The 18,593-nt window shown below is 40.1% G+C and overlaps 1 protein-coding gene across 2 annotated transcripts in view; it reads left to right on the top strand.

Moving 5' to 3' along the window:
- Window positions 1-217: 217 nt before the first annotated feature.
- Window positions 218-18,593, top strand: part of CEP70 (centrosomal protein 70) — a 112,388-nt gene continuing 94,012 nt past the window's right edge. For both annotated transcript variants that reach the window (XM_081234612.1, XM_081234613.1), the window contains exons 1-2: window positions 218-260; window positions 2,190-2,286. In XM_081234612.1, coding sequence (XP_081090738.1) covers window positions 2,278-2,286 — 9 coding nt within the window. In that variant the 5' untranslated portion in view covers window positions 218-260; window positions 2,190-2,277. The remainder of the gene's footprint in view (window positions 261-2,189; window positions 2,287-18,593) is intronic.

Here is an 18,593-nt window from a genome sequence, read left to right on the forward strand (position 1 = left end):
CACACACACAGGTCTAAGTCAAAGTTAGGCCCCACCCCCAGAAGCGGAGCCAACCAGAGGGCGCGGGGCAGGCCCAGCCTCCCCGGGCGGTCCGAGAAAATCGCCCCGGCGTTTAAGCCAGAGCACAGGAAGGCCGCTCGACGCGCTCGGGCTCGATTGGCCGACCTCCCACGGCGTGGTAACGGTGCAGAGGCGGGGCCGGAGGTCGCTGAGCCGGCGGGGCTGGGCGCGCTGTTGGAGGGCGGCGGCGGCTGAGGAAGGTGAGCGGCTCTCGGGGTGCACAGAGGCGGCGTCTGGAGCCCCTGTCTGAGGAACCCCGGGCACTGACCACACCTGCGCCCTGCGAGTGGTCAGACTGACCCTTGCTGGGGTTCCCAGAGAGGAGCAATGAAAATCCCAGTGTAAAGGCCGGGGGGAGCGGGGTGACCTGAGAAACCTGGTTCAGGTCTGGCTTCCCGCCCTTTGTGATCTTTGGCTTCCCATTTAACGTCTCAGCGCCTCAGTTTCTTCAGTTGTAGGACACAGCTGGTAATTCTTGCCTTACATGGTGGTTGAGAAGGTTAAATGAGGCAGTGAGTGTGAAGCGTGGAATGATTGCCGGCGTAGCCTGGATTCTGGATAGGTTGTAGTTACTCCGTTCGCAAGCGTCCACTAGGGCCGACCCCCTCCACTTTGCAGTTGTCAAGGTGTCTGAGAAGGTCGCTTGGCTAGTGAAGGCTCGTAGCAAAAGGTGGGGGCTCCGCGGACGGGTAGAGTAGGTATCTCCTTCTCCGGTTTATTAGGCCCGTTTCAGAATCGGAGGGGCCTCATTATGCGGAGCCTAATTTGATTTTATTAAGAAAATCAATGAGGTGAAAATATTGCAGGGCTAAGAGACCCGTAACACGCAGACCAAACAGGTTTTTGTACCACTTTATTTTCTAACCGTAATAATGTTAAAACACTGGGCACGCATTACCTCTATTGGTTTCATTCCTCTGTATGAGGTTTTGTTTTGTTGTGTTGTTTTACTTTTGGTATTGCCAAGTAGACGCGGGCCTTCCCCGCCCCACTTTGGGGAAGAGGTGGCTGACTAGGGTTTTGCCCGCAGCTTCTGCTTGGAGGCGTGTTCTGACCCTTTATGTAACCTCTCGCGGGGCAGAATGATTTGGTTGAGATGAGATCCAGTGCTAATTCCGTTTCCTTATTTGCGGTAGATTCAGTTCTTTTTAGGAACGTTAAACAGCATGTTGGCATATTTTTGGAATAGAGCTTTTGCATTTAATAGACAATAGAGACCTTGAAAGCATTGGATGTTCCATTTATTGCAGTAAAGTGACATATGTACTTTTGAGAAAGCTAATTGCACATTTTGATGTGACTCACTTGAGAAAGAACAGCTACTGGCCATGCTTTATTTCCAGTTTTTTCCCCCCAAAGTAGTGAAAAATAATTACATTTTAATTTATGGTGCATGTTACAGGGGCTTCAGACCTATAAAGGGCAAGTTACCAAAGGACTCTTGGGAGACCTCAGTGCAAGGAGATAGAAATGTGTTTTGCTTCTCTGCACTTGGCTTTCTATGCCATGTACAAATGAACTCCAACCCTGCAACTCCTATTCTCACAGTCTTACTTTAGGTGTGTTGTGACACTGATTAAAGCAAGCTGTACCTTCTGCTTTGGCTTTGGGAAGCATTGGGTCTCTTCTGACTCAGAGTTCCAGACCTATGTCCTGTTACAGCTTGTAGTGGGGTAAAGGCAGCTGCAAACTATTGGCACATTAATTTCACAGTATGGACTCCTGAAAAGGAGGGCTTGGTCACAGGTGAAATTGTGAAAGTTGTTCTCCCTGCCTTTGCTTTTTGTGTTCAGTGGTATTGTCTATCTGAGAGTACCCCTGCCAATGAGAATTATTCTACCTTTGAAGCCAGAATCAGAATTGATGCTAGATGATGATAGAATTGGACTCCCAGCTAAATGTTTCAACAGAGCGGGGACAGGAAAGATAAGGGGAAAGAAGACAAGGGTGAAGGCACGTGGTGGTGAGCATCAGAGTCCATTAGCTAATTCAGTTGTTCCAGTTTCTGTTTAGTGGTTGCCACCAGTACGACGGATGCCTGTTCTGGGAATAACACATGAACACATTCTTACTAGGAGATGAACTTTGTAAGATTTGGGTCTCTTTTTCTTTTTGAAACTTAAATGAAGATCCAGTTTCAGATATGAGTGTCACTGAGTGATCATTTCATTGAGATCAACTTGAATGACCAGGTGAAAAGTGCAAGAGGAATGTGCTATGACTGAGGTATGTCTAATGTGACAGATAACGCTCTCTGGATGTTGAGAGACTGTGGAAAGGATCTACTAATTATGGAATACTATACGTATATTTCCTTTTGACCTCCTCATAATCCTGTCAGATACTTTAATTTTTTTTTTGGCCACCCCCCACCACAGCATGTGGGAATCTTAGTTCCCCAACCAGGGATCGAACCCATGCCCCTGCATTGGAAGTTCAGAGTCTTAACCACTGAACTGCCAGGGAAGTCCCTCCTATCAGATTTTTTAAACTCAGTTAAGGAAACTGAAGCCCAGAGTGGTTAAATAACTTTTTAAGATAACACAGATAGCTGGTCACCAACTCTGATCACCACTTCTGTCCTGTGTGCCAGGCACTGTTCTATTTGTCCTTTCTATATTAACTTTCCTAATCTTCACAAGAACCTATGATCTAAGTACTTTTATTATCTTCATTTTATGATAAGGAAATTGAGGCACAGAGAGATGAGTACTTTCTTGGTTGTGTGGCAGAATCCATGATTCGAACCTAGGCATTCTGGCTATACCAGCCTTCTTTTAGTTAGTATTTCCTTTCCTTTTGCTTTTATTGTTATTTAACAAAATCTTTTTATTAAAAAATGAATTTTTGTTATGAAGTCAAACAAAAGAGCATACATAAAAATGTGTAGCTTAATGAATTACTAAAAGACGATACCACCTAGGTCAGGGTGAAGAACCATGCTAGCTGTGTTAAGACTTTGCTCCATCCCAATTACAACTACTTGTGTACTCCCATTAGTAGCCATTCTTCTGACTTTTATAGTAGTTGCTTCCTTGTGATAAAAAAAGTTTTTTCATAAATCTGTATTCTTCAGCACTATAATGTAGTCTTGTCATTAAATTAAAAAAAAATCTCTTTTAATCTGTAGGTTTTCTCCCTATTACTTTCTTTTCTTACAATTTATCTGATGAAGAACTTGGGTCATTTGACCTGTATATCCTATAGTCTGGATTTTGCAGATTGCACACTCATGTACAGTTAATTATGTTCCTCTGCCCTGGGTAATTCCCATATATTGGTAGCTGGATCCAAGACTGGATCAGACTCAGATTCAATCCCTTTGGTAATTCTCTAGGTGGTGTTTGCCAAGACCATAGGAGGTGTGGAATGTCTCATTGTTTCTCTTTTTGTTGATACTTGATGCCTATATCTGTTCATTGAAGGTTGCAAAATAGCGGTATTCTAATTCTATCATGGCTTTTTAACTTATTAGTTGGAATATTAGTCCTCTGTCTATCGTTTGAATATGCAGCAGTACAATTCCTTTAGGAAAGGCAGCATAAGTGTTTGATTCTATCCATTTATTTACCAATTTTTGAGAAAGTGAATCGGTTTTTTATCTTCTGAAGACAATTTTTTTGTTTTGTTTTTGAGACAATTCTTTTTAAAAATCTAATATAAGTATGAGGTCATGAATTGAAACATTTTATGTGTTTCAGTTCATTGCAATTATCATTATTATCAAAGCTCATGTGGTCTCATCTTTGGCTGGGGGGAACCTATTCAAGTCTATCCTTTTGATACGACCCTACTAGTCTTTAATAGCTTCCTTGTTGTCTGATATCTTAAATCAGTTCTGTCCCAAATCTGAAATCATCATTTCTTCAAGAAACTCTGTTTTTTTAAAGAAGGAAATAGCATTTCAAGATCATAATCTGTATTCTAGGGGATACTGAGTCAGTCACTGTTTGAGGCCTTTCAGTAGACAGGTAGATATAAGTATCCTAGCTTTATCTGTAGTTGCACACAGAACTCTTTTCATCTTGTAAAGCTGAAACATTATACCTGTTAAACAATAACTCACCATCCCCCCAAGACCCTGGCAACCACCATTCTACTTTCTGTATAAGTGGAATCATACAGCATTTGTTTTTTTGTGATTAGCTAATGTCCTTAAAGTTCATCCATGTTGTAACGTGTGTAAATATTTCCTTCCTGTTTAAGGCTGAATAATATTCCATTGTATGGATATACCATATATTGCTTATCCATTCATCTCTTGATGGAACTTGGGTTGCTTCCACATTTTAGCTATTGTGAATGCTGCTGTGAACATGGATGTACAAATATCTCTTCAAGACCCTGCTTTCAATTCTTTTGAATATACCCAGAAGTAGAATTGCTGAATCATAAGGGCAATTCTACATTTAGTTTTTTGAAGAACCACCATGCTATTTTTCACAGCAACTATACCATTTGACATTCCTACCAACAGTGCACAAGGGTTTCAATTTCTCCACATACTCACCAACATCCTCACTATCTGTTTTTTTGATAGTAGTCATCCTAATGGGTATGAGGTGGTATCTCATTGTAGTTTTGATTTGCATTTACCTATTGGGTAGTGATATTGAAATCGTTTTATGTGTTTATGGGCATTTTTATATATTCTTTAGATAAGTGCAAGTTCCTTGCCCATTTTTTAATCAGAATTTTTGTTGTTGAGTTTCGGGAATTCTCTATATATTCTGGATATTAATCCCTTATCACAAATGATTTGCAAATATTTTCTCCCATTACATGGATTGCCTTTTTACTCTGTTGACAGTTTTTTTTTTGACAATATGTTTTGATGCACAAAAGTTTTAAATTTTTGTGAAGTCCATTTTGTCTATTTTTACTTTTGTTGCCTGTGCCTTTGATGTCATATCCACGAAATCATTGCCAAATCCAGGATTGTGAAGCTTTTACCCTATTTTCTTCTAAGAGTTTTATAGTTTTGGCTCTTACATTTAGATCTTTGATCCATTTTGAGTTAATTTTTGTGTATGGTCTTAAGTAAGGATCCAACTTCATTCTTTTTTTTTTTTTTTTTGCGGTATGTGGGCCTCTCACTGCTGTGGCCTCTCCCCTTGTGGAGCACAGGCTCCAGACGTGCAGGCTCAGTGGCCATGGCTCATGGGCCCAGCCGCTCCGTGACATGTGGGGTCTTCCCAGACCGGGGCATGAACCCGTGTCCCCTGCATCGGCAGGTGGACTCTCAACCACTGCGCCACCAGGGAAGCCCCAACTTCATTCTTTTTACAGTTTTCCCAGAAGAGGAAGAGACTGACCATTCCCCTTTGGATTTTTGGTACTCTTGTTGAAAACCATTTGACAATAAATGTGGGGAATTATATCTGGGCTCTTTATTCTCCTCCATTGGTCTATATGCCAATACCACTATGTTTTGATTTTTGTAGCTTTGCAGTGAGTTTTAAAATCAGGAAGTGTGACTTCTTCAGCTTCTTTCTTCTTTTTCAAGATTGTATTGGCTATTGAGGGTCCCTTGAGATTCCCTATGTATTTTAGGATGGGTTCTCTATTTCTGCAAAAAATGTCATTGGAATTTTGCTGGGGATTACAGTGAATCTGCAGATTGCTTTAGTTAGTATTGATGTCTTAATATTAAGTCTATGATCCATGAACATAGGATATATTCCCATTTATTTATGTCTGTTTAATTTCTTTGAACAGTGTTTTGTACTTTTCATTGTACAAGGCTTTCACTTCCTTGGTTAAGTTTACTGCCGTTTTTATTCATTTTTATGCTGTTGTAAATGGAGTCGTTAATTTCCTTTTTGGGTTATTCATTGTTAGTGTGTAGAAATGCACTGATTTTTATATGTTGATTTTTGTATCCTGCTACTTTGCTGAATTCATTTATTCTAACAGTTTTCTGTGTGTGTGTGTGTGTGTGTGTGTGTGTGTATTCTTTAGGGTTTTCTACATATAAAATCATATCATCTGCACATAGAGGTAATTTTACTCCTTCCTTTGCAATTTGGATGCCTTTTATTTCTATTTCTTGCTTAATTGCTTGGTGAGAACTTCCAATTCTACATGGAATAAAAAGACCTTTACACAGAAAACTATAAAACACTGATGAAAGAAATCAAAGATGACACAAACAGATGGAGAAATGTACTATGTTCTTGGATTGGAATAATCAATATTGTGAAAATGACTGTACTACCCAAAGCAATCTACAGATTCATTGCAATCCCTATCACATTACCAACGGCCTTCTTCACAGAATTAGATCAAAAAATTTTACAATTTGTATGGAAACACAAAAGACCCTGAATAGCCAAAGCAATCTTGAGAAAGAAAAACAGAGCTGGAGGAATCAGGCTCTCCAACTTCAGACTATACTACAAAGCTACAGTAATCAAGACAGTATGGTAGTGGCACAAAAACAGAACTATAGATCAATGGTACAGGATAGAAAGCCCAGAGATAAACCCATGCACCTATGGTCACCTAATCTATGACAGAGGAGGCAAGAATATACAGTGGAGAAAAGACAGCCTCTTCAATAATTGGTGCTGGGAAAACTGGACAGCTACATGTAAAAGAATGAAATTAGAGCACCATACCTAATGCCATACACAGAAGTTTTCAAAATGGATTAAAGACCTAAATAGACCAGACACTATAAAACTCTTAGAGGAAAACATAGGAAAAACACTCTGACATAAACCACAGCAAAATCTTTTTTGACCCACGTCCTAGAGTAATGAAAATAAAAACAAAAATAAACAAGTGGGACCTAATTAAACTTAAAAAGCTTTTGCACAGCAAAGGAAACCATAAACAAGACAAAAAAGACAACCCTCAGAATGGGAAAAAATATTTGCAAACGAAGCAACTGACAAAGGATTAATCTCCGAAATATACAAACAGCTCATGGAGCTCAGTATCAAAAAAAACAAACAACCCAATCAAAAATTGGGCAGAAGACCTAAATAGACATTTCTCCAAAGGAGACATACAGATGGCCAAGAGGCACGTGAAAAGATGGTCAGCGTCACTAAATTATTAGAGAAATGCAAATCAAAACTACAATGAGGTATCACCTCACACCAGTCAGAATGGCCATCATCAAAAAATCTAAAAACAGTAAATGCTGGAGAGGGTGTGGAGAAAAGGGAACCCTCTTGCACTGTTGGTGGGAATGTAAATTGATACAGCCACTATGGAGAACAGTATGGAGGTGGCTTAAAAAACTAAATATAGGACTACCATATGATCCAGCAATCCTACTCCTGGGCATATACCCTGAGAAAACCATAATTCAAAATGACACATGTACCCCAATGTTCATTGCAGCACTATTTACAATAGCCAGGACATGGAAACAACCTAAGTGTCCAATGACAGATGAATGGATATAGAAGATGTAGTACTTATATACAATGGAATGTTAGCCATAAAAAGGAACGAAACTGGGTCATTTTTGGAGATGTGGGTGGACCTAGAGTCTGTCAACCAGAGTTAAGTAAGTCAGAAAAACAAATATCGTATATTAACTCATATATGTGGAATCCAGAAAAATGGTACAAATGAACCTATTTCCAGGGCAGAAATAGAGATGCAGATGTAGAGAATGGACATGTGGACGGGGTTGGGGGGAAGGGCAGGGTGGGACGAATCGGGAGATTAGGATTGACATAAATACACTACCATGTGTAAAATAGATAGCTAGTGGGAACCTGCTGTATAGCACAGGGAGCTCAGCTCCATGCTCTGTGATGACCTGGATGGGTGGGAATGGGGTGGAGTGGGAGGGAGGTCCAAGAGGGAGGGAATATATGTATACATATAGCTGATTCACTGTGTTGTACACCAGAAACTAACACAACATTGTAAAGCAATTATACTCCAAAAAAAAAAAAGTGGTGAATGTGTACATCCTTGCCTTGTTCCTCATCTTGGAAAGCTTTCAGTCTTTCACCATTGAGTATGATGTTTGCTGTAGCTTTTTTATATATGGCTTTTATTTTGTTGAGCTAGTTTCCTTCTATTCCTAGTGTGTTGAGTATTTTTATCATGAAAGGGTGTTGGGTTTTGTCAAATGCTTTTTCTGCATCAGTTGAGATGATGATTTTTTTCCTTCATTCCATTAATGTAATGTAATACATTGATTTCTTTTCATATGTTGAACTATTCCAACATTCCAACTATAACTCCCACTTGGAAATGGTGTGTAATCCTTTTAATACGCTGCTGAATTTGGTTTACTAGTATTTTGTTGAGGATTTTTGCATTGATGCGTATAAGGAATATTAGTCTTTAGTTTTCTTTTCTTGTATTGTCTTTGTCTGGTTTTGATATTAGGGTAATGCTAACCTCCAGGAATGAGTTAGGAAGTGTTCCCTCCTCTTTAATTTTTTGGAAAAGTTTGAGAAGGATTGCTAATAGTTCTTTAAATGTTTTGGTAGAATTTCTCGGTGAAGCCACCAGGTCCAAGGCTTTTCTTTGTTTGGAGTCTTTTGATTACTGATGCAATCTCCTTACTAGTTATAGGTGGTACTGAGATTTTCTATTTCTTTGTGATTCAGTCTTGGTGTGTTTTGTGTTTCTAGGAATTTATCCATTTCATTTTGGTTGTCTAATTTGTTGGCATACCATTGTTCATAGTATTGTTTTATACTTTAAATTTCTGTATAATTGATAGTAATGTCCCCCCTTTCATTTCTGATTTTAATAATTTGAATCTTCTCTTTTTTCTGTTCATCTAGCTAAACATTTGTCATTTTTATTGATCTTTTCAGCTGTCTTTCATTGACTTCCTCTATTGCTTTCCTATTCTCTATTTCCTTTGTTTCTGCTCTAATTAATCTTTATTATTTTCTTTCCTTTGCTAGCTTTGGGTTTAGTTTGTTATTCTTTTTCTAGTTCCTTAAGTTGTAAAGCTAGGTTGTTAATTTGAGACCTTTCACATTTTTTAATGTAAACTTTTATACCTATAAATTTTCCCCTTAGCACTGCTTTCACTGTGTCCCGTAAGTTTTGTGTTTTCATTTTCATTAATATCTTTTTTTCGTTTGTTTATTTAGGGGTGAAGTGTTTCTATATTTACTTTATTTATTTATTTATTTTTTATTTTTTTTTATTAGTTTCTGCTTTATAACAAAGTGAATCAGTCATACATATACATCTGTTCCCACATCCCTTCCCTCATGCATCTCCCTCCCTCCCACCCTCCCCATCCCACCCCTCCAGGCGGTCACAAAGTACCGAGCTGATCTCCCTGTGCTCTGCGGCTGCTTCCCACTATATATCTACCTTACGTTTGGTAGTGTATATATGTCCATGCCTCTCTTTCGCTTTGTCACAGCTTACCCTTCCCCCTCCCCATATCCTCAAGTCCATTTTCAAGTAGGTCTGTGTCTTTATTCCCGTTTTACCCCTAGGTTCTTCATGACATTTTTTTAAAATTCCATATATATGTGTTAGCATATGGTATTTCTCTTTCTCTTTCTGACTTACTTCACTCTGTATGACAGACTCTAGGTCTATCCACCTCATTACAAATAGCTCAGTTTCGTTTCTTTTTATGGCTGAGTAATGTTCCATTGTATATATGTGCCACATCTTCTTTATCCATTCATCCGATGATGGACACTTAGGTTGTTTCCAGCTCCGGGCTATTGTGAATAGAACTGCAATGAACATTTTGGTACATGTCGCTTTTTGAATTATGGTTTTCTCAGGGTATATGCCCAGTAGTGGGATTGCTGGGTCATATGGTAGTTCTATTTGTAGTTTTTTAAGGAACCTCCATACTGTTCTCCATAGTGGCTGTACCAATTCACATTCCCACCAGCAGTGCAAGAGTGTTCCCTTTTCTCCACACCCTCTCCAGCATTTATTGTTCCTACATTTCTTGATGATGGCCATTCTGACTGGTGTGAGATGATATCTCATTGTAGTTTTGACTTGCATTTCTCTAATGATTAATGATGTTGAGCATTCTTTCGTGTGTTTGTTGGCAGTCTGTATATCTTCTTTGGAGAAATGCCTATTTAAGTCTTCTGCCCATTTTTGGATTGGGTTGTTTGTTTTTTTGCTATTGAGCTGCATGAGCTGTTTATAAATTTTGGAGATTAATCCTTTGTCAGTTGCTTCATTTGCAAATATTTTCTCCCATTCTGAGGGTTGTCTTTTCATCTTTTTTATAGTTTGCTTTGCTCTGCAAAAGCTTTTCAGTTTCATTAAGTTCATCATTTTATTTTTGGTTTTATTTCCATTTCTCTAGGAGGCGGGTCCAAAAGGATCTTGCTGTGATTTATGTCATAGAGTGTTCTGCCTATGTTTTCCTCTAAGAGTTTGACAGTTTCTGGCCTTACATTTAGGTCTTTAATCCATTTTGAGCTTATTTTTGTGTAAGGTGTTAGGGAATGATCTAATCTCATACTTTTACATGTCCCTGTCCAGTTTTCCCAGCACCACTTATTGAAGAGACTGTCCTTTCTCCACTGTACATTCCTGCCTCCTTTATCAAAGATAAGGTGACCATATGTGCGTGGGTTTATCTCTGGGCTTTCTATCCTGTTCCATTGATCTATCTTTCTGTTTTTGTGCCAGTACCACACTGTCTTGATTACTGTAGCTTTGTAGTATAGTCTGAAGTCAGGGAGCCTGATTCCTCCAGCTCCGTTTTTCGTTCTCAAGATTGCTTTGGCTATTCGGGGTCTTTTGTTTCTCCAAACAAATTTTGAAATTTTTTGTTCTAGTTCTGTGCAAAATGCCAGTGGTAGTTTGATAGGGATTGCATTGAATCTGTAGATTGCTTTGGGTAGTAGAGTCATTTTCACAATGTTGATTCTTCCAATCCAAGAACATGGTATATCTCTCCATCTATTTGTATCATCTTTAATTTCTTTCATCAGTGTCTTATAATTTTCTGCATACAGGTCTTTTGTCTCCTTAGGTAGGTTTATTCCTAAATATTTTATTCTTTTTGTTGCAATGGTAAATGGGAGTGTTTCCTTGATTTCACTTTCAGATTTTTCATCATTAGTGTACAGGAATGCCAGAGATTTCTGTGCATTAATTTTGTATCCTGCTACTTTACCAAATTCATTGATTAGCTCTAGTAGTTTTCTGGTAGCATCTTTAGGATTCTGTATGTATAGTATCATGTCATCTGCAAACAGTGACAGCTTTACTTCTTCTTTTCCGATTTAGATTCCTTTTATTTCCTTTTCTTCTCTGATTGCTGTGGCTAAAACTTCCAAAAGTAAGTTGAATAAGAGTGGTGAGATAGGGCAGCCTTGTCTTGTTCCTGATCTTAGTGGCAATGGTTTCAGTTTTTCACCATTGAGGACAATGTTGGCTGTGGGTTTGTCATATATGGCCTTTATTATGTTGAGGAAAGTTCCCTCTATGCCTACTTTCTGCAGGGTTTTTATCATAAATGGGTGTTGAATTTTGTCGAAAACTTTCTCTGCATCTATTGAGATGATCATATGGTTTTTCTCCTTCAACTTGTTAATATGGTGTATCACATTGATTGATTTGCGTATATTGAAGAATCCTTGCATTCCTGGAATAAACCCCACTTGATCATGGTGTATGATCCTTTTAATGTGCTGTTGGATTCTGTTTGCTAGTATTTTGTTGAGGATTTTTGCATCTATGTTCATCAGTGATATTGGCCTGTAGTTTTCTTTCTTTCTGACATCCTTGCCTGGTTTTGGTATCAAGGTGATGGTGGCCTCATAGAATGAGTTTTGGAGTGTTCCTTCCTCTGAAATTGTTTGGAAGAGTTTGAGAAGGATGGGTGTTAGCTCTTCTCTAAATGTTTGATAGAATTTGCCTGTGAAGCCATCTGGTCCTGGGCTTTTGTTTGTTGGAAGATTTTTAATCACAGTTTCAATTTCAGTGCTTGTGATTGGTCTATTCATATTTTCTATTTCTTCCTGATTCAGTCTTGGCAGGTTGTGCATTTCTAAGAATTTGTCCATTTCTTCCAGGTTGTCCATTTTATTGGCATAGAGTTGCTTGTAGTAATCTCTCATGATCTTTTGTATTTCTGCAGGGTCAGTTGTTACTTCTCCTTTTTCATTTCTAATTCTATTGATTTGAGTCTTCTCCCTTTTTTTCTTGATGAGTCTGGCTAATGGTTTGTCTATTTTGTTTATCTTCTCAAAGAACCAGCTTTTAGTTTTATTGATCTTTGCTATCGTTTCCTTCATTTCTTTTTCATTTATTTCTGATCTGATCTTTAGGATTTCTTTCCTTCTGCTAGCTTTGGGGGTTTTTTGTTCTTCTTTCTCTAATTGCTTTAGATGCAGGGTCAGGTTATTTGCTCGAGATGTTTCCTGTTTCTTAAGGTGGGATTGTATTGCTATAAACTTCCCTCTTAGAACTGCTTTTGCTGAGTCCCATAGGTTTTGGGTCGTCGTGTCTCCATTGTCATTTGTTTCTAGGTATTTTTAAATTTCCTCTTTGATTTCTTCAGTGATCACTTCGTTATTGAGTAGTGTATTGTTTAGCCTCCATGTGTTTGTATTTTTTACAGATCTTTTCCTGTAATTGATGTCTAGTCTCATAGCATTGTGGTCGGAAAAGATACTTGATACAATTTCAATTTTCTTAAATTTACCAAGGCTTGATTTGTGACCCAAGATATGATCTATCCTGGAGAATGTTCCATGAGCACTTGAGAAAAATGTGTATTCTGTTGTTTTTGGATGGAATGTCCTATAAATATCAATTAAGTCCATCTTGTTTAATGTATCATTTAAAGCTTGTGTTTCCTTATTTATTTTCATTTTGGATGATCTGTCCATTGGTGAAAGTGGGGTGTTAAAGTCCCCTACTATGATTGTGTTACTGTCGATTTCCCCTTTTATGGCTGTTAGTATTTGCCTTATGTATTGAGGTGCTCCTATGTTGGGTGCCTAACTATTTACAATTGTTATATCTTCTTCTTGGATCGATCCCTTGATCATTATGTAGTGTCCTTCTTTGTCTCTTCTAATAGTCTTTATTTTAAAGTCTATTTTGTCTGATATAAGAATTGCTACTCCAGCTTTCTTTTGATTTCCATTTGCATGGAATATCTTTTTCCATCCCCTTACTTTCAATCTGTATGTGTCTCTAGGTCTGAAGTGGGTCTCTTATAGACAGCATATATATGGGTCTTGTTTTTGTATCCATTCAGCCAATCTGTGTCTTTTGGTGGGAGCATTTAGTTCATTTATATTTAAGGTAATTATTGATATGTATGTTCCTATTCCCATTTCCTTAACTGCTTTGGGTTCGTTATTGTAGGTATATTCCTTCTGTTGTGTGTCTTGCCTAGAGAAGTTCCTTTAGCATTTGTTGTAAAGCTGGTTTGGTGGTGCTGAACTCTCTCAGCTTTTGCTTGTCTGTAAACGTTTTAATTTCTCCATCAAATCTGAATGAGATCCTTGCTGGGTAGAGTAATCTTGGTTGCAGGTTTCTCTCCTTCATCACTTTAATTATGTCCTGCTACTCCCTTCTGGCTTGTAGAGTTTCTGCTGAGAGATCAGCTGTTAACCTGATGGGGATTCCCTTGTGTGTTATTTGTTGTTTTTGCCTTGCTGCTTTTAATATGATTTCTTTGTGTTTAATTTTTGACAGTTTGATTAATATGTGTCTTGGCGTATTTCTCCTTGGATTTATTCTGTATGGGACTCTCTGTGCCTCCTGGACTTGATTAACTATTTCCTTTCCCATATTAGGGAAGTTTTCAACTATAATCTCTTCAAATATTTTCTCAGTCCCTTTCTTTTTCTGTTCTTCTTCTGGAACCCCTATAATTCGAATGTTGGTGCGTTTAATGTTGTCCCAGAGGTCTCTGAGACTGTCCTCTGTTCTTTTCGTTCTTTTTTCTTTATTTTGCTCTGCAGCAGTTATTTCCACTATTTTATCTTCCAGGTCACTTATTCGTTCTTCTGCCTCAGTTATTCTGCTATTGATCCCATCTAGAGTATTTTTCATTTCATTTATTGTGTTTTTAATCGATGCTTGATTCATCTTTAGTTCTTCTAGGTCCTTGTTAACTGTTTCTTGCATTTTGTCTATTGTATTTCCAAGATTTTGGATCTTGGAAATACAATCTTGGATCATCTTTACTATCATTATTCTGAATTCTTTTTCAGGTAGACTGCCTATTACCTCTTCATTTGTTAGGTCTGGTAGGTGTTTATCTTGCTCCTTCACCTGCTGTGTGTTTTTCTGTCTTCTCATTTTGCTTATGTTACTGTGTTTGGGGTCTCCTTTTTGCAGGCTGCAGATTCGTAGTTCCTGTTGTTTTTGGTGTCTGTCCCCAGTGGCCAAGGTTGTTTCAGTAGGTTGTGTAGGCTTCCTGGTGGGGGGGACTAGGGCCTGTGTTCTGGTGGTTGAGGCTCGATCTTGTCTTTCTGGTGGGCAGGTCCACATCTGGTGGTGTGTTTTGGGGTGCCTGTGGCCTTATTATATTTTTAGGCAGCCTCTCTGTTAATGGGTGGGGTTGTGTTCCTGCCTTGCTAGTTGCTTGGCATAGGGTGACCAGCACTGTAGTTTGCTGATCGTTGACTGAACCTGGGTGCTGGTGTTGAGATCGAGATCTCTGGGAGATTTTCGCTGCTTGATATTATGTGGAGCTGGGAGGTCTCTTGTGGACCCGTGTCCTGAAGTTGGCTCTCCCACTTCAGAGGCACAGCACTGACTCCTGGCTGCAGCACCAAGAGCCTTTCATCTACCCGGCTCAGAATAAAAGGGAGAAAAAGTAGAAAGAAAGAATTAGTAGAAGAAAGAAAGAGAGAGAGAAAGAAAGGAAGAAGGAAAGAAAGGAAGGAAGGAAGGAAGAAAGGAAGAAAGGAGGGAGGGAGGGAGGAAGGATGGAAAGAAAGAAAGAAAGAAAGGAGGGAGAGAGGGAGGAATGAAAGAAAAAGGAAGAGTGAATGGAAGAAGGGAGGGAGGAAGGAAAGAAAGAAAGAAAAACAGGAGGGAGGGAGGGAGGAAGGAAAGAAAAAGAAAGTGAAAGGAAGAAGGGTGGGAGGGAGGGAGGAAGGAAAGAAAGACAGGAGGGAGGGAGGAAGGAAAGAAAAAGAAAGAGTGAAAGGAAGAAGGGAGGGAGGGAGGAAGGAAAGAAAGAGAGAAAGAAGGAAAGGAGGCGCGGAGGGAGGGAGGGAGGAAGGGAAGGTAGGAAAAAAAGAAAGAGCAGGTAAAATAAAATAGAATAAAGTATGAAATATAGTAGCGTTATTAAAATTTAAAAGTAATTATTGAAAAAAAAAAACGGACCGATAGAACCCTGGGACATATGGTGGAAGCAAAGCTATACAGAGAGAATCTTACACAGAAGAATACACATGCACATTCACAAAAAGAGAGCAGGGGGAAAAATCAAAAATCTTGCTCTCCAAGTCCACCTCCTCAATTTGGGTTACTTCGTTGTAAAAAGAGGAAAAGGGCGAGAAGTCTGAAATCTTGCTAAGTCCACCTCCTTAATTTGGGATAATTCGTTGTAAAAAGAGGAAAGGGGGGAACGTCTTAAATCTTGTCCTCAAAGTCCACTTCCTCAATTTGGGATGATTCGCTGTCCATTCATGCACTCCACAGACGCAGGGCACATCAAATGGGCCGTGGAGCTTTAATCCGTTGCCTCCGAGGCTGCACAGAGAGATTCCCCTGTCTCTGCTCTCACAGCTCCCGGGTCTCAGCCTTGGACCGGCCCCGCCTCTGCGTGTAGGTCGCTGGAGGGCGTCCGTTCTTCGCTCAGACAGGACGGGTTTAAAGGAGCCGCTGATTCGGGGGCTCTGGCTCACTCAGGCAGAGGGGAGGGAGGGGCGCGCAGAGTGGGGCGGGCCTGCGGCGGCAGAGACCGGCGTGACGTTGCACCAGACCGAAGCGCTCCGTTTGCTTTCCCGGGAAAGCCGTCCCCAGGTTCCGGGACCCCGGCAGTGGCGGGGTGCACAGGCCCCCCGGAAGGCGGGGCGGACAGTGACCCGCGCTCACACACAGGCCCTGCGGCGGCGGCAGCAGCAGCAGCCCCAGTGTCCCACGCCCGTCTCCGGGGGTCCGCGCCTTTAGCCGCGGCTCGCGCCCGTCTCCGGCGCTTCCCAAAGCAGCCCTCTTAATGCCCTCTCCTCGCGCACCAGGAAACAAAAGGGAAGAAAAAGCCTCTTGCCTCTTCGGCAGCTCCAGACCCTTTCCCCGGACTCCCTCCGGGCTAGCCGTGGTGCACTAACCCCTTCAGGCTCTCTTCCTGCCGTCCGCCCCAGTCCTCGCCCTGCGCTCCGACTGAAAGCCGATACCCGAGCCTCAGCTCCCAGCCCCGCCCGCCACGGCGGCCGAGCAGACAAGCCTCTCGGGCTGGTGTGTGCCTGAGGGCACCGATCCTCTGTGCTGGAATCTCTCCGCTTTGCCCTCCACACCCCTGTTGCTGTGCTCTCCTCCGCTACTCCGAAGCTTTCCCCCTCCGCCACCTGCAGTCTCCGCCCACGAAGGGGCTTGTAGTGTGTGGAAACCTTTCCTCCTTCACGGCTCCCTCCCACTTGTGCAGGTCCCGTCCCTATCCTTTTGTTTCTGTTTATTCTTTTTTCTTTTGCCCTACCCAGGTATGTGGGGAGTTTCTTGCCTTTTGGGGGGTCTGAGGTCTTCTGTCAGCGTTCAGTAGGTGTTCTGTAGGAGTTGTTCCACGTGTAGATGAATTTCTGATGTATCTGTGGGGAGGAAGGTGATCTCCGCGTCTTACTCTTCCGCCATCTTCCCAGGGTCCCCCCATTTTCATTAATATCTTAAGTATTTTCTAATTTCTCTTGTGATTTCTTCTTTCATCCATTGGTTATTTACAAATGTTTGTTTAATTTTTATAAATTTATGAATTTTTGTTTTATTTATGTTATTGATTTCTAACTTCATCCATTTGTGGTGACTTAGTCTGTGGCCTAACATATAGTCTATCCTGGAAAATGTTCCATGTGCACTTGGAAGACTGTGTATTCTGTAGTTGTTGGGTAGAGTGTTGTTGTTGTTGTTGTTGTTGTTGTTTTTGGCCACACCACGCAGCTTGTGGGATCTTAGTTCCCTGACCAGGGATCAAACCCGTGCTCACTGCAGTGGAAGCACAGAGTCCTAACCACTGGACCACCAGGGAATTCCCCAGAGTGTTTTTATAAATCTATTAGATCTGGTTGGTTTACTGTGTCACATCCTGTTTTGTTACTTTTCTTCCTGTTTCATTACTTTTCTTCTATCTGGTTGTTCTATCTATTATTGAGAATGGGGTGTTAAAGTCTCCAACTACTATTGTAGAACTATTTCTTCCTTCAGTTCTGTCAAATTTTACTTCATATGTTTTAGTGATCTGTTATTAAGTGTGTAAGTGTTTGTAACTGTTATATATTCTTGCTGTATTGAATCTTTTATTAATATGTAATGCCCTTCTTTGTCTCTAGTAACCTTTTTTGATTTAAAGTCTATTTTGTCTGATACTAATATAGCTACCCTTGCTTTCTCTTGGTTATTATTTTCATGGAGTATCTTTTACCATCCTTTCACTTACAACGTCTTTGTTTTGCTGGATCTAAAGTGTTTTAGATACATGTAGTTGGATTTCTTAAATTCATTCTGCCATTCTGTCAGGAGTTTAACCCATTTACATTTAAAATGATTACTCACAGGGATTATTTCTGTCATTTTGCTATTGTTTGTAATATCTTATGGCTTTTTTTCCCCCTCATTTCCTGTATTACTGTCTTTTGGTGTTTAGTTGATTTTTTTGTAGTGAAATGTTTTTCTCTTCACTTTTCTCATTTCCTTTTCTATATATTTTATCACTGTTTTCTTTGCAGTTACCATGGAGATTACATTTAACATTATAAATTATAACACTCCCCCACCTCTTTTAGTTGTCGATGTTGCACAATTACATCTTTATACATGTGTGCCCCAAAACATAAATTAATAATTATTTTAAATTAATTTAGTCTCATTTATTTTTTATTTATCTTTATTTTTGGCTGCATTGGATTTTCGTTGCTGTGCGCGGGCTTTCTCTAGTTGCGAAGAGTGGGGGCTACTCATCATTGCAGTGCGCAGGATTCTCCTTGCAGTGGCTTCTTTTGTTGCAGAGCACAGGCTCTAGGTGTGCGGGCTTCAGTAGTTGTGGCTCACAGGCTCTAGAGTGCAGACTCAGTATTTGTGGTGCACGGGCTTAGTTGCTCCGCGGCATGTGAAATCTTCCCAGACCAGGGCTCGAACCCATGTCCCCTGCATTGGCAGGCAGATTCTTAACCACTGCACCACCAGGGAAGACCCTAGTCTCCTAAATTAGGTGGAAAATGAGATGGGACATTACATACCAAAGTTACAATAATATTAGCTTTTAGACTAATGATTGTTTTTTAAAAAATTATCTGTTTCTTAACACATTATTGACTGGAGACTTATTAATGTGTCTTTTGTTACCCAAATGTTATTGACTGGAGATGTATCAATATGTTTTTAGAGAGTGATACAATTAACATCACTGTGCCAAGCTGTTA

This window comes from Mesoplodon bidens, assembly GCF_964165515.1.
Source record: "Mesoplodon bidens genome assembly, chromosome: 5".
Taxonomy (NCBI): domain Eukaryota; kingdom Metazoa; phylum Chordata; class Mammalia; order Artiodactyla; family Ziphiidae; genus Mesoplodon; species Mesoplodon bidens.